The sequence below is a fragment of the Camelus dromedarius genome, chromosome 8 (genome assembly GCF_036321535.1).
Source record: "Camelus dromedarius isolate mCamDro1 chromosome 8, mCamDro1.pat, whole genome shotgun sequence".
Lineage (NCBI taxonomy): Eukaryota > Metazoa > Chordata > Mammalia > Artiodactyla > Camelidae > Camelus > Camelus dromedarius.
In genome coordinates this window covers 70,604,794-70,621,611 of record NC_087443.1, presented here as the reverse complement: position 1 = coordinate 70,621,611, position 16,818 = coordinate 70,604,794, and the positions used below count along the sequence as shown (strand labels likewise).

At 37.4% G+C, this 16,818-nt stretch overlaps 1 protein-coding gene across 1 annotated transcript in view; it reads right to left on the bottom strand.

Annotated features, from left to right (window-relative positions):
* The window catches only part of PNLIPRP3 (pancreatic lipase related protein 3), a 33,821-nt gene extending 17,209 nt beyond the window's left edge, over nt 1-16,612 (bottom strand). The window contains exons 1-4 of the mRNA XM_010987213.3: nt 16,564-16,612; nt 6,987-7,141; nt 1,554-1,673; nt 775-906 (exon numbers count right to left, since the gene is read on the bottom strand). Coding sequence (XP_010985515.2) covers nt 775-906; nt 1,554-1,673; nt 6,987-7,141; nt 16,564-16,612 — 456 coding nt within the window. The remainder of the gene's footprint in view (nt 1-774; nt 907-1,553; nt 1,674-6,986; nt 7,142-16,563) is intronic.
* Between the last annotated feature and the right edge of the window lie 206 nt (nt 16,613-16,818).

Here is a 16,818-nt window from a genome sequence, read left to right as displayed (position 1 = left end):
CGGCCGACTCAGTGAGCTGCTGCACCTGTCACTCCCCGTCCCCTTGCCCTGCGTATCTTCACAGCACTGTCCCTACACATTGTCAGAGCAGAAACACTGTCTCACCCACCGGACAGTGCCCGGCCCCCAGTGCAGGGTGAAATATTTGTTGAACGGAATGAGTGAACTCTCCTTAAGGATCTGAAAGGGTCATAAATCTTTAGATTTTACTTCACTGCACTTTACAGTGGGAAATTACTTTTGATTATGGTAGAGCATTTGGAGATTTATAAATGTCTCCGAGTAGATCCCTCGTAAAAATAGAAAGTCTTTCTTATTCTTTTAGAAAATGTATCGGTTACAGAGTTGTGCTTGAACTGGCCTGTTGGCCTAATTCACTGCCACAGCACCCAGTTTCTGTGGGAAAATGCACTTCACATCCTACACAAATAGCACTTGTAAAGTGGAACAGTTTATTATCTATCATTAAGGATAGGTTTACAATGTGATGAAAACAACGGAGATGGTCCTCCGTGCTGGCCCAGGCGGCAACCTTGCGGGGGCGGGAAGGATTTGCTGAGGAGCCTGTGAAGGGGCACTGCCACCAAGTGGTGCTTTGTAGAACCACAGACACTTTCACAAAAAGTAACTTCCCTTTTGGCTACCATCCACCAGCACTTCACATATTCAGTACTTGCGGAAACAAATAAAAAGAACATAAAACTGCCCCAAACTCTCGGTGTTATGATACAAAACCAACTAAGTATAATATTTTAAAAAATCAACTGTTCTTACCACGAGAACATCAATAAAATAAGCCACCTCAGCACCGACAACACGGAGATTGTTTATGGCGTGGATATATTGCCGTGAACCGTTAATCCAGTCTAAATTAATGCAGTTCACATCTTCCACTTTTAGCAACACCTAAAAAGATTTATTATAAGTATTAAAAAAATAAAAATGAAAGAAAACCAAAGAGTCTGAACAACTAATTCCACCTTAAGAAGTAACATTTACAGGTATTGAGAACCTACTACATGCAAGGCCCTGTCCTCGTTCACATTTATTAATTTATTTAATCTTCAGATAAGGAAACTGAGGCACAGATAGGTTAATTAATTTGCTCATGACCACAGAGCCAGTAAACAGAACCACGATATGATTTCAGACAGTCTGACTCCACCACACTATATGGCTTATAAATAATTAATTGCTTACTGTGTTAGCAGGCTATTAATCTTGAGTATAAGAGAGGAAAATTAATTTCATGGAGAGAACTTAGAAATTTTTTCCTTAAATTAAATGAGAAATTTATCATACCTTTCCATCTTTGGTCAATGGTGAGAATTTACCAAAGAATAATTACAAAAACCTTCCATCATAATCTATGTAATTCATAATATGTGAAGATAAATGGGAAATGGGTAATTCATGTGAGGCCTTGGAACGTGGATAATGTGAATAACTGAATGGAGAATTTCCATGGATATGCATTAATACCTTGCAAAGTACATCCACATTAAACACAAAGTTCTCACACTAGCGTAAAGAAGAGTTCTTTCACATCGTACATTGCACATGTCTTGCTGCCACTTGCCGTCTGTTTTCCATCCGGGTATGTTGATACGGGTGATCTTGTCTGTCCCGAAATGTGAGGCTTGGATAGTTAAGTGATTAACTGCACTGATTTCCTGTTTCAGGTGAAAAAAGATTAAAATAAAATAGTTGAAAATTATTTAACATTTAGCAGAATTATTCCAACTCTGCTCAAAAGTCTCCTGTTAAATTTGATTTCTAACCATCTCCTTTAATACATTTTTACCAAAGAAATAGTTACTGTTACATGTTGCAAAAGTACTGAGAAATTATTAACGCTTCTAAAAAGCAATGTACAATTTTAATCATGAGAAAGCAAATAAAAATATTTGGTTTTAAGGCAATGTTTGTAAGACAATATTGGTTCAGTTTCAATAAGCCTTGCTTTTGTATAGCGCTTCTCAGTTGTCAATGTAATTCATGAAAACTGTCTTCCTTGAAGTACAGAAGCATGCTTCAAAGGTGGCAAAAGAGATTGTCCACCCCACTTTATGAATCAGGAATAGCTTAGATTCTCATTACGTGAAATACAACAGCACATTAAAGATGATTTTCTTGTACTTTGTTGTATGTCTTTTATAACCAAACTCTCAAAGACTTTAGAATACTATGAATTTAAGTGATTTTTTTACTAAGAGAAAAATTGTAAGGCACAAGTATAAGCAATTCTACTGAGAAAAAAATAATCAGTAGATAGCAAATTTGACAATAGGGAATCCTATAAATAAAAAGCGACACGTTTAGAAACTTGAGAAATTCAAATGAAGAGCCTATTACGAGCTGCCCCTGTTTAGCAGTACATGCAATTAATCATACAGCCTACTGACTGAAGTTTCTCCAAGACTGTAAACAAATGATTATGAGAATCCTAAGTTGGTTTACATGGTAATCATTATAATAGAGCTAAAATTCATATCTATCTATGTTCTAAATACTCCATAGAGCAGCTCATTTAACACTCTCAACACAGTGAGGTAGGTACTAATTTTACAAATTAGGAAGGGGCATAATGAGAAATCAAGTCACTTGTCCCAAAGTACTGCAGCTAATGAGTCCTGCAGCTGGATTCAAACCCACATGGTCTTTCTCTGAAGACCCACTTAACCACTGGGCTCTCAAGTTGTCATCTTATCACAGTATTCTCTACTGATAGGACCCAGGCCAGGTGTGGGATCTGTGAGGCAGGTAGTAAAATCAATTGTATCTGGACCTTCTGAAGCATTTCTCTGATAAATAATGGAATCCAAGTACAAAAACATTTGTCCACATATGTATCTAAAATAATTTGATGCTCATTCCAGCTCCAGCTGGAGCCCCTCAAACACTTACTATATTCCTGTTTCTACAGGAAAAAAAAAACTGTTTTGGAGAGGACAGTTAGTAGAAAAAGTGTATCTAGTCTTTCCCCATCATGAGAATAGGTTGAAGAAGCAGAATCACAAGCAAGCCTCAACATGACAATCTGACATGTATTATCGGATACAAGCATCCTCCATCGTCACAAAAGCCATTGAGGGGTTTAATAATGTAGAAAAGGGAGAATAAACATTTTTGTTCACTGCACATTCAATCTAGCATATCCTTCTGAAATAGCATACTAACCTAGAAAATGGGAAACTCCAAACAACATCATGGAATCAAGAGAAGACAACTCAGATCCTGCTGCCACAACAGAAACTAAAAGGGGTCTCAGAACAGAATAGGTTATCCAGAGATAGGACTGAAGGAACGAAGTATAGTTGGGTGCCGAGTCCTTTTCTCTTCACATGCTTATCTTTGAGGGGTTGGAGCCTAATTGGCATGAGATCAACCCAGTCTACAATTGCTGTCTACTTTCCACGTGGTCTCATTTCCAGTGAGTCAGAAAGTCGCCAGTTAGGTGGTTCTGGCCTGGACAAAAGCTGCAGGCACAGAAGTCACTGTAATTATGCAAAATATGTATCTACACTAGCAACTGAACAAACCACTCTAGGTTAACTATAACTTGAAAAGACACAGGCATCCTAATGTTCACAGCAGCACTATTTACAATAGCTAAGACATGGAAACAACCTAAATGTCCATTGACAGATGACTGGATAAAGATGTGGTGTATACACACACACACACACACACACACACACACACACACACACACACTGGAATATTACTCAGCCATAAAAAGAATGAAATAATGACATTTGCAGCAACACAGAAGGACCTAGAGATTATCATATTAAGTTAAGTAAGTCAGACAGAGAAAGACAAATATCATATGATGTCACTTATATGTGGAATCTAAAAAAAATACAAATTTTATTTACAAACTAGAAATAGACTAAAAGACATAGAAAACAACCTGTGGTTTCCAGTGGGGAGGGGAAAGAGGGACAGATTAGGAGTTTGGAATTAGCAGATACACATCACTATATATAAAATAGAAAAACATCAAGGGCCTACTGTGTAGCACAGGGAACCATATTCAATTTCTTGTAACGAGCTGTAATGGAAAAGAATCTGAAAAAGTACATGTATAACTGATTCGCTTTGCTGTACACATGAAACTAACAGTGTAAACTGACTACAATTCAATAAAAAATAAGAATTAAAAAAGAAGAAGTCCATGGGCTAACGAGAGGAGAGGGATGTTTTTATTCTTCCAGAAAGGTAGCTGAGAAGACCTACGGCTCAGAAGACCAAGTGTACTGCGCCATGTTTATATCCTGGACAATTCCTCCCTCTGACAAAAGAATATTAAGCCATTGCATAACTTGCTTCTCCTTTCTCATAAACAAAGGCAGTCAAATTTATGTACGACAGCATATGGGTCAAGCCTGGATTCTTGTTTTTAGTATCACACCTTGACTCATCCTACAACCTAGCTGTTATTAAAAAATACACACACTTTAACAGCAAACCCTCAGGCTTCTCTCCATTGCAAAATTCAGGTATAGATCTGGATTGTCACTCATGATTCTTCCCAAACAGAAAGGAGTGGGGAAGATGTGGGAAATATTGTATTTATGGCCCCTTTATTGGAAAAGTAGCTGGTTTCTGATGACTCTTCCTTGCCTTTGGGGCTCAGCCTCACCTAAAGACTGGTCTTCATCACCTTTAGTGCCTGCTCTCTACAAAGTTCATGGTCTCTGTCCAGAGGATAAAGGATCAATGAGTCCCATCAGGACTGAGGGTCAAGACCAGGGGATACAGTTAGTCCTTAATAGAAAAACATACCCTGAGAGTCCTAAATGGACAAATGTGCCTCAGAATATCTGTTTTGTATTTTTAAAAATTAGGGTAAAATACACATAACCTAAAATTATCATTTTAACCATTTTTAAGCATTCAATTTATTTGCATTAAGACATTCATATTATTGTGCAACCATCACCACCATCCCTCTCCAGAACTTTTTCATCATCTCAGACTGAAACTCTGTACCCATTAAACAATAACTCACCATCACCCCCTCCCTTTGCCCTTAGTAACTACTACTCCACTTTCTGTCTCTGTGGAATTGACTATTCTAGATACCTTATACAACTAGAATCACACAGTATTTCTCCTTTTGTGTCTGGCTTATCCAATTTAGCAAAATGTCTGCAAAGTTCATCCATGTTGTAGCATCTACCAGGAGTTCATTTCCTTTTACAGCTGAGTTTTTTGATAGTTATAAAAATCAAACTTTTGAGAACGCTTTCTTTTTAAGTTTCTCTATACGCAAAATAAGGTCTGTTATTTCTTCTTTGTTCGAGCTAGAGCTGTCATCTACAGAGCAGATGGCCTATTTCAGTAAAGAGCTGTGTGTACAGATGTACTGTGTGTGTGGCAGGTAGATAGCTCCAAGTCAGGTTATGTTTGCGTGGTGTGAAGGCAGAACAGAAGGCTGTCTTGGCTGGGGAGACCCACCCTGCATGCAACAGGTCTGATGGAAAGCGAGCCTCAATGTTACAGATGCAGGTAAAGACTGGAGATGATCTTGCATGGCGGGCTTCTCCCTCTCTGGTCCCCTTTCCTGCGTGTTCCCTAAGTAGAGATGCTTCACCTGGGTCTAGAACCATGCTTTGTTCTCTCCCCTGAGTTCACATGCCCTCTGAGTTTCAACCCTCACCTCTGGGTAAAAGACTTTTGAATGTCTTTCTCCACCTCTAGACTGCCTGTTTAGCTGTGAGACTAAAATCTCCAATAGCCTGAACAAACTTCACTTGTCTAAAACTTGACTCATTCTCTTTCACCCCACATTTTTCAGACCAGAGGGTCACTATTCTTCCTATCATGCATACGTGAAATCTCAGGACAGTTGATGTTTAGTACGTTAATTTTCTATTATTACAATCATTCTCATTACTCTGGTTCAGGCTAGTTCCCACATCTGATCCAAACTGCACTACAGCTTTCTATTCAGTGCTGTTAAATAGATCTTTCTGTGATGATGGAAATACCCTACGTTCACACTGTCCAATATGGTAGCCATTAGCCACGTGTGGCTATTGAGGGCTGGAAATGTGGTGGGTGCAGCTGAAGAACTGAATTTTTAATTTCATTTCATTTCAACAGCCACATGTGGCCAGTGACTACTGTGTTGGATAGCATAGTACTAAATGGTCTGGCCATACCCTCCAGGCTTTCCTAGCTCCAGGCGAAAAAGTACACTGCCAGCAGAATAAATGTCCTAAAGCCTCTTTAAAACCTCTCAATGGGGCCTCATGGTTCCCAGGATGATGTCCAAACTCCCCAGGAAGGAGTTACACAGTTAGTCTCTAAATCACTTCTCTAACTCACTCTACATTCGAGGCCTTCTTCTCTGTCCCCAGTTTAACTTGTGTTGTCATTTCTCAGACATGCTCTGCAGTCTCTCTCCTTTGTGTGTTTGTTCACACTATTTCCTTTGCCATTTCCTGTCTCTGCTTTGAAAACCCTGATCATCCTTCAGGACACACCTCAAATCTGTGTCCTCTTCAAAGCCTTTCCTGGTTCCAACCCCCACCCCTAAGGGAAAAGCAAGCCCTTTATCATTCTGTTCCCAGGGTCTTTTATTTATATATTACATCACAGATCATAATTTGTGTTGCAATAAAGGTATTTGTTTATATACCACATTTCCCCTAGTATAATACATTTAAGTACTGGTTTATTCCATTTAGTATATAATAAGACTGCTACTTGTTCAGTCTTGTATGTGGAAGGTTTTCAATATTATTAACTGAATAAAATATCAAATTTACCTCACATGGAACACATATTCAGAATAATCTTTAAACACTAGGGCAAATATGAAAAAAAATCTGGCTCATAATACTAAAAAGAAATATTTTCCTTTAACTCAATAGTTTATGCCAGAATAGGTTATTGTATCCATGCCTTCCATACCTACAGCTGCATCTTATATTTTAGAACAATCCATGTGTGAAGGCAGCAAGTTAGCTTACCTGATGAGCTTTGGGATTATGTCTAGTGTAGAGCAGAAAGCGAGTGTTTATCTCCTCTGGAGACCAGGGTAGACCTGCCAACTGTCTTGACAAAGTCCCAGTCCATGGTAAACCATCTTTAAAGCATCCCACCCTTTCATAGCAAACTTCTTCTCCTGCAGCAAAAAGGTACAAAGTCAGTATTTCAGGAACCAGGCCCAGGGAGAGGCTGTGTTTCCCACTAAGAGGTTTAATAGAAATTAGTCTTTAATTGAAACAAGTCTGACCAAGGGAGATTCTCTTCAAAAACATGCTCTCCTCTACCTTTCCCGTCCTCCGCTCTCCCCATATCATGGCCATGACCGTGCAGATTGCAGTGCTACGGGTAAGTGTGTATGAGCTTTGGAATGATTCATTCCTGGCTCTAGGTAATTATTTTACCTTTTTTGAGTCTCAGTTTCCTCTTCTGCAAAATGGAGGTAATATGACTTATCTTACAGCCTAGTTATGAAGACTAAGTGAACTATTTCACAGGAAAGCCCTTGTTAATGGGCCTAAGACATAAGATGGGATACTGTGTCTTCCCCGAGCTTCTGCCTTTTCTTATTAGACTTATAGCTCTTGATGAAAGGGATCTTTGTATCCCTAGGGCCTACGACCATGCCTGGCACACAGCAGGAGTCCAATATATGTTTCAGAGAATATAAATGAGAGCAAAGTTTCATTTAGTTTTAACCAAGTTTCTTCTTTCTGGAGCTCACTTTACTCATCTCTAAAATGTGAAGTTTTGGGAAAAGTAGGTCTTAATAATTTCTATCATTCACTGACTCTAATTTATTTTTTCATGATGATCTTACATTTTCATCTTCATTTAATAGTCAAACACAAAAACTAAAAGCTGGTTCTTTGAAAAGATAAACAAAAATGACAAACCTTTAGCTAGACTCACTAAAGAAAGAGACAACTAAAACAAGTAAAATCAGAAATGAAAGAGGAGATATTGCAACTGACACTGCAGAAATACAAAGAATCATAAGAAACTACTATGAATAATTATATGTTAAAAAATTGGACAACCTAGAAGAAATGGATAAAATCCCAGAAACATACAACCTACCAAGACTAAATCATGATGAAACAGAAACTCTGAACAGACCAATTAATTAGGAGATTGAATCAGTAATCAAAAACCTTCCAACAAACAAAAGAACCAGATGGCTTCACTGGTAAATTCTACCAAAGATTCAAAGAAGTATTAATACCAATCCTTCTTAAACTCTTCCAAAAAATAGCGGAGGAGGGAACTCTTCCAAAATCATTTTACAAGGACAGCGTTACTCTGATACCAAAACCAGACAAGGATGCCGTAAGAAAAGAAATTTACAGGCCAATATCCCTGAATATCCTGAATTCAACAATACATTAGAAGGATCATACACATGATCAAGTGGGATTTATTCCAGGAATGCAAGGATGACTGTTATAAAAAAGACAAATCAGTGTTGGTGAGGATGTGGAGAAAAGGGAACCCTCGTGTACTGTTGGTGGGAATGTAAATTGGTGCAGCCACTATGGAAAACAGTATGGAAAACAATTGCTCAAAAAATAAAAAATAGAACTGCCATACAATCTAGCAAGTCCACTTCTGGGTATTTATCTGAATAAAATGAGAACACTTACTTGCAGGGATACATGCATCCTCATGTTCACTGCAGCATTATTTAAAATAGCCAAGAGATGGAAACAACCTAAGTTTCCATCAACTGATAAATAGAAATTGTGGTATATATATTTATACAATGAGTATTACTCAGCCATTAAAAGGAATGAAATCTTGCCATTTGCAACAACATGGATGGACCATGAAGGTACTATGCTAAGTGAAGTAAGTCAGAGAAAGATGATCTCTCTTATATGTGGAATCTAATACAGATATATCAAGCTCATATATCCAGAGAACAGATTGCCAGAGGCCATGGGTGGGAGAAGTTGGTGAACTATTTTGTTTTGTTTTTTTCAGTTTAAATAATTTTTTAAAAAACTTTATATCATGCTGTTTTATGGAGGAATAGTTTAAGCTATTCAATTATGATTATAATTTATACTTACTCAATTTATTATTAAATTATTTATTCAACTTATTATTAAATTGACTATAATTTATTTATGATTATGTATTAGTATTGGTTAGAGTTATTTTAAGACTTGAAATTAAGGATTTTCTTTTATCACTTAGCAAAAAGATACTAAATAAGTCTTGACTCTCAAATCCACTAGATTTTAACTTTACAATTTTAGGAAATTTTTCTTTTCTCCATTCTTTAAGAATGAGATTCCACAGTAAATGTATAGAGAGGATAGAGAATTAAAACTATTTTAAATCAAAGAAATGTTTGTAGATTAAAACAAATGTGCAGATGAGCAATATCCCTCGCCCAACTGCATACCCAACCCTCTCCCCAGACGCAACAACTTTCAAACACGTCTGCAGTTCTTGTGGTTACCTCCATATCATATGATGTGCTTACACTATCAAATTTTGACTTATCAACATCAGTCACACATGGTCTATTAACTTGCTGCAATAATAAATGAGGATTTCATCCACCTGGATCAATCCAGGGCAAGAAACAGAAACCACACAAGCTATTTTAACTGTGAGAGTTTAATGATGAATTGTTATTAATCAGGTACTGGAGAACTGAAGACAAAGGGCATCCCGTAATAACTCAGAGGGAGTAACTGCAGGGAGCAGCTAGCAGCTCGAGGGCTGGTGGAAGAAACAGAAGAGGGTGAGTTATTCAAACTGGAAATGTGCTAAGCCTGGGCAGGTCCTGTTCTCCAGGGCTGGTATTCAGGCCCTGAGGAGGGGTGCTAACTGGCTAGGGCTGGCATCTTTGAGTGGGCACCATGCATCTGGCTCTGGGAGTATTAAGAAAACTGCAAACCCGAACCAGCTGCTGCTTCTGGATGATTGTGCTGGAGTGAAGGCCATTGCTGAGAAAACCCAGACAGGAACCAGGAGCAAACAGAAAGGAACACTTCCTGTCTCCCTCCCGGAGCCTCAATGTCCCTCTAGTGTTCCCTCTGCCAGCACCTCTCCAGGAGTGACTGAACTGTTGAACCGTGTTTGCCATTTCCCAGTGCTGGCAAAGCAATGGTGGCTTGAAGCTGAGGGACAATAGCTCAATAGTCAGCCTGTCCTGCTCTCCACTTTGTTTCAACTCCTCCTCCAATACAGTCACCAACACTGTTTTCACCTCATTTATTGGCTTCTTTGGTAAGCTCAAATAATCTTCTTCTATGTCATGATCCATACCTCACATTCCTTATAACGTGACTCCCTACCTTTGCAAGACAAAGTTTGAAGAGACACTGCCTCTTCCTCTCTTCCTCCCTTCCATCTTCCAAGGTATGTCAGATGCACTTTCACCTTTATTCTGTCAAGATTGATAACTTTCAAACTGTTCTATAATCCCAATTAAGTCTTCCATGTTTTGTCTATAGGCTGACTCCTAAAAAATTGAAAATCAATAAGCAGAATTTATATTATTATGACCAGATATTTTTCCTTTCACAGCCAGCTAGCATGCTGTAATTACATTTCCTTCTCTCTGCATTTCCATTGTTCATATACCAGTTCCCTTTAAAGGAGAATATTCAAGTGAATTCTCCTTTCTTGTACATGAATTGCTCCAGACCAGTGTCATTTTAGTTGGCTCCATATTCAGATCATGCCTTTTGTGTGCCGTGTTTGTTTTCCTGGATTCTCTGGTTGCCTTTGTTTCCTCTTATTAGAAGTGCAAACACGTGCCTTCTTCAATATATCCCTAGTAGAGTACAGCTTCTCAGTCACTATTTCTCCTGTCTAGAATCCATTGTTTTTCCCCTTGAAGCACACATACACCCAGTTCTAATTTGCACCAGTGATTTCATATTGGATCATGGTTTTCTAATGCAACCACCTATTTTTTTCTAGAATGTCTAGCTATCTTAATATTCTGCATTCCATTGTTCCCCCAACCACTATCAGGTTCTCAACTACATTATTCAGTCTATGGAAGAAAGTTTGGGTTAAATAAAATGAAGATTATTATAAATATTGCATGTTTTCTATGTTTGTAACTTACCAGGGTTATTGGTCATTGTGCCCTTTTTCCCTAAGGCAATATCCATAGAAAGGGCATAAAGTTAGGAGAAATTAGATGTGATTAAAGAGTAACTGATCAACATCACAAGATACTAAAATCCCTTAGAAAAAAATAGAAAGATTAATAATTATCTAAAAATAACACATTTACTATATAATTAATAAGTTGAAATCGAGTCAGTAATTTAAATAGCCCATCTAACAAAAGATATGGTCCTAAAGTTATAAAATTAAAGATATTATGTAGCCATTTAAATGTTTATAGAGAATCTGTAATGAAACTTTTAGTGAAAGTGAGAATGATATCATGTTGATGAGGAAAGACAGATTACAGAACTATGTAGAATATAATTTCATTTAAAATGTATGAGGAAAAAAAAAATTCAAAGGAAGTGCACCAAAATATTAACAATGGTGTTAGCATGGTTTCCATTTTTCTTCATTATATTATCTATGGTCTCCAGTTTTCAATAATGAATACAAATTACCTTTATAAGAAGAAAAAAAGGCACAAAAGAAAAAAGAAGAGTACTTTTCTTCAAATTACGTCCAGTCTGGTTTCTTTGCCTTATTAATAATAATCGTAATAGCAAAAGCAGATTGAGCCCTATGAGTCATAGATGTGAAGAAATGAAGACTTAGAAAAAGTGATCATCTTGTCCAATTTTTCAAAGTTATTAAGTGGTAGGAAAAAAAATGAATCATAATGCACATCAAAACACTGGGATGTACATTAATTAGCTCTTGCTAGGTTATGCTGTGGTAGCAAATAGCCTCCAAATTTCATTGGCTTATAAAAACATTAAGGCTTATTATTTATTTATGTTGTATTTTGGCTGCAATGGTTTTAGACTGGATGTGCTCTGATTTATCAGTCTTCTTCATTCCAGGATCTAAGCTAAAGGAGCAGATCCTGTTCAGAACATACTCTTCTTGGGTCCCAGGAAAAGGATGTAACAGCTGATGCAGGCAGAGACTCTTCAAGCAGACCTTCAGACGTGGCACTACTCCCTGCCACATCACGTGGACAAGATGGGGCTATAGCATCCTCTCTGGCCAGGTGGGGAGGGGGTAAGTAGTGGGGAACAATAATACAATCTACTGTGGAAGGGTATGCACATTTAAGTTTTCATAGGCATCCCTTTTTGTCATTTTAGTTTGCATTTCTTTAACTACCTATACACTTAAGTATCTTTTTGTGCATTTCTGTCCATTTGTACATCTTCTAAGGGTGAAATTTTCATGCCCTATGCACATTTTTCTAAAGTGTTTTTTCCTTATTTATTTGTAAAGACTCTTTGAAGAGTAAACAGATTTGTCCCCTTTCAGTCAGATATTTAGAAAAGACATTCTAGTTTAGTTGTTTATATTTTTGTTCTATAGATTTTACTTTTTGTCATATAGAAGTTTTGCATTTTATTCAACAACATAATCAATCTTTTCCTTTATGGCTTTGGAGTTTTTTTCTTGTTTAGAAAAACCACCCTCACTCCAAGAACATTAACAATTTTACTCTGTTTTCTTTTCACACTTTTATTGTTTCACTCTTTTACTTTTAAATGTTCATCTATCTGGGATATATTTTGGGGTAAAAAGTAATATTTTTCATCTAGAATTTCAATTCTTTTAGAACAAATTTATTCAAAATATAATTATTTAAATGTCTTTCACACATGTTATTTCCCTTTATTAAAACTGCATCAGTTTTTTTTTATTTTATGAAGCAACCACCACATAGATTTATCAGTTATACTTTATCCCTGTTTTTCTAAGGCATTAACCTCTACTTTATTTTTATTAATTAAATTTTTCCTTCAATGTTACTTTTTGTAGTTTCTTCAGTTCTTGAGTCATATTTTGCTACATTCTGCAATTGAAATGTTTTATTTCCTCTTTGATCTAAAAGTTCTTTAAAGGGGTATTTGAAATACAGGACATTACATGAAACTGGTTTTAACTGGTTAAGAAATCATATAAATGGGCATATTAGTTAGAATTTTCCTAATTTCCACTTTCTAAGTGAGACTTTACTGTACTGTGAGTTACCTTTTTCAATGACAAAGAAAAGCTGGAAAATAGGTTCATTAATTTATTTAAGAAATGTTTATCTGAGTGCCTATTATGTGCCAGACACTGTTCTCGGCACCAGGGACTCAGCAGTGGAAAAACAGTCCCAGTCCCCGTGGAGTATATGGTCTAGTGGCGGATGAGGGATAGGCAATGAGTAAGAATAAATAAATAAAACGTGGTATATGGTACAGAGTGGCAGGAGCTGGAGAAACACAAAATATGACAGGAGTGAAGGTGCAGGTGTGTTTAGTTAAGAAAGGGCTTGCAATTCAAATAGAGTGGCCAGGGAAGACATCACTAAGAAAAATGGTATTTGAATCCAGGCCTGGAGCCGGTGAGGAGCAAACCTTGTGGATTTCCTGGGCAGCATTCCAGGCAAAGGAACAGAAAGCACAAGGCTCTGTGGGAAGGGGCGTGCCTTGTAGGACTGAAGAATTGTGAGGAGGCTGCCCTGATTGGAGCTCAAGAAACACGGGAGAGAGACAGGTCTTCTGCAATTTCAAAGTCTAAAAAATCTCTGGGAAAAAAACCGAGGTTTTGATTTTTTTTTCCCTTTGATTTTTAGTTTTCAGCACTCTTTGGCAGCAAAAACTGACCTAAGGCAGTTTATATAAAATATATATATATATATTTATATATTTATATATATATATAAATATATTTTTATATATATATATATATATATATACACTCTTTTTTGTATATATCTGTTTTTTGTTTACCTGTTTTGCATACACACATACACACACACACACACACATACATACACTCTTTATCCCACTTAATAATGAATACTCATAGATTTTACTACAGAAATACAGGCATGGTTGTTTACTGGTACTGCACCAGGTTCCTTTGGGGATTTTGTATTACACAGTACACTTGCCATAGTTCCTTTTTAAAATCCAAAAAACATCTGAATCCTGGAGTGCATCTGACCCCCAGGTGTTTGAAAAAGGGATGGTGGGCAAGTAGCAGGGGATGACGTTAGAGAGGTAACCAACGGCTAAAGCATGTAGAGCCTGCGGATCATTGGAAGGACCTTGGCTGTTACTCTGGAGCGACGTGCTTAACCATTGGAGGTCTCTGAGCAGAAAAGTGATGCAGGCTGACTTAGGCTGGCTTCTGTGTTGAGAACAGATTGAAGCAGGCTAAGAACAGGGACAGACAGATCAGCTAGGAGGTTACCGTAGTAAAATAGTTAAGAGACAATAGCGCCTAAAATCAAGGTGGTAGCCCGGGAAGTAGTGAGGGAGTGTTCAGATTCCACGTAAAATTTGAAGGAGGATCCAAAGAATTTGCTGACTAGCTGGCAGTGAGGTATGATAAAAAAGTCAAAGATGACATCAAGGTTTTTGGTCAAAGTGCCTGGAAGACTGGAGTTGCCATTAATTGGGACAAAGAAGATTCTGGGAGGAACAGATTTAAGGGTATAGAACAAGAGCTCAGTTTTGGATGTGCAGATCGGGCAGATGTGGTGCTGGGAACTTGTGGAGGCTCTCTTCTCTGTTTCTTTTTTGTTTGTTTTAATTGACAAAGGAAACAAGGCCATCAGCCAAAAGTGTTGGTGGGCAGGGAGGCGTTGAGGTTGCAGCAGGCAGGAAAAGAATGCAACAACCCAGGAGCCTGGGAAAAATAAAAGGACTACTGAAGTAGAGTATGATTTGGTAGGCTTGGCAGATTTATGGTCCACTGTAGTTTAATAACCATGCATTCATAGTGAGACAGTCAGCATGGTTTGCGTTTTCCTTCAGGCATGTTCAGCTGCCACAGGTGCAGGCACAGAGCTGCAAAGTGTTGGATTTAACCACGGTCATGATTAAGACAAGTGAATCAAGCAGCAGAGAAGTCCAGTGTGCACGCTAAGGAGTGACTGTGATTGACCATGGCATTTAAACTAGCTAAGGATGGGACTGAGGGGAGAGTTCGTTGCCAAATAAAAAAAAAATTAAATAAATATGAAATTTAGATTATATATATATTTCTACTACACAATATATCCATTACACAGCTGCCATAATTTAAAAATTGAGTCTATAGCACATTTGTATTATTATCTATACTGCATCTATTAAATTTGCAACAGAGTCCATTTGCATTCAGTCTTCTGGTACCCGACATTTTACACTTTGTGCTTAGTTCAATGAGCTTCTAAGAAGAAGTCACTCACTATTGAAAAGCAAGTATTTCTGATGGGCTCTAGGGAACTTAAATCAGTCACAACTGTGTCTCTAGACCTTAACACAGTGCCTGGCATATAGTAGGTGATTGTATTTGTTGATTGAAAAAATGTATTAGCTAATCCCAAACTCCTAATTTATCCCTCCCCCCACCTTTCCCCTTTGGTAATCATAAATTTGTTTTCTAAATCAACTATACTTCAATAAAAAATAAAAAATGTATTAGCATCCTTGTTCGGAGAGGATCTTGAGGGTTGAGCTGTGAGTAGAGATAGCAAAAAAGGGCACTGAACTCTAGAAGGAGGAGATACCACCGAGAAGAGAAGTTAACAATACAGGAAATTGACCAGGGCAGGCTTCACTCATTTCTTAGTTATGTTCTGGAAATCATTCCATTGGGATGGTCCTGGGGCAGGAAAATCATGGAAAATAGAGCACAGTTCCTGGTAAATACTAAAATTAACGATAGCTCCACCTCCTTTAGATTTTTTAATCCCATAGAGGAAAGCTGGAAGGAAGGACTGAAAAACACTGAAATCCTGATTATATTTTGGCTAAAACATGACAAATAACTGTTATTGTGATTACAGGTACAATGTTAAACCGGGGGTGGTAAGAACAGAAGAAACCATTCACTATCACATAGGAAATGTACAAGGAGTCCACAGTATAAAATGCACAAGTCAGTGAATATTGAGTTAATATGTAAGAAATGTCCACAGACCAATATCCCTTCACAAAATCATGACTCAAATGGAAAAAAATCAATGTAGAGGTTCAAATCAGCATTAATCTTTCATTCATTCATCCAAATGTTTATTGAGCATCTACTGTGAATCAGGTACTGAACATGGAAATACGTATGTATATTTTAATTTACTGCTACATACCATCTTAAAAGTGAAGAAACTGAGACTTCAAAAATGGGTAAGCTACTTGACGAAGGCCATAGGCTAGTAAGTGATGGAGCTGGAGGCCCATACAAGATTGTCTAGCAACTTTTAAATTATTGGAAATAATAGATGCTTTTCATATGTTCATCAGATTCACTCAGTATTATGAAAATGATGCATTTTCCTTAGATAATTTTATGACAAATAAAATATAAAGAGTCAACATTTCAGTCTATGTCAATTACATTTGAGATGTGACTATACTCATTATTTTTAAAGGACTTAACTAAAGTTATGAGTCTTACCTGGTGATGTGCCAAAGAATAAGAGTACAGCAATCCAAACTCCAAACATCTAAGTTGATTAAAAAAAATCACGTAAAGTCTTCTTGAAAATTTTCGCTTACAAAGTCACCTCACTCTAAAATATTAAGCAGTTTTCTTCAAAATGATATCAATCCGTATTTAAGTTCCAGGTCCAGAGAGCACGGCGCTCACATCACCTCTAATTCTTCTGCCCTGCAAAGTAAATGTACCATAGTCTAGACTCTAAGTTTCACA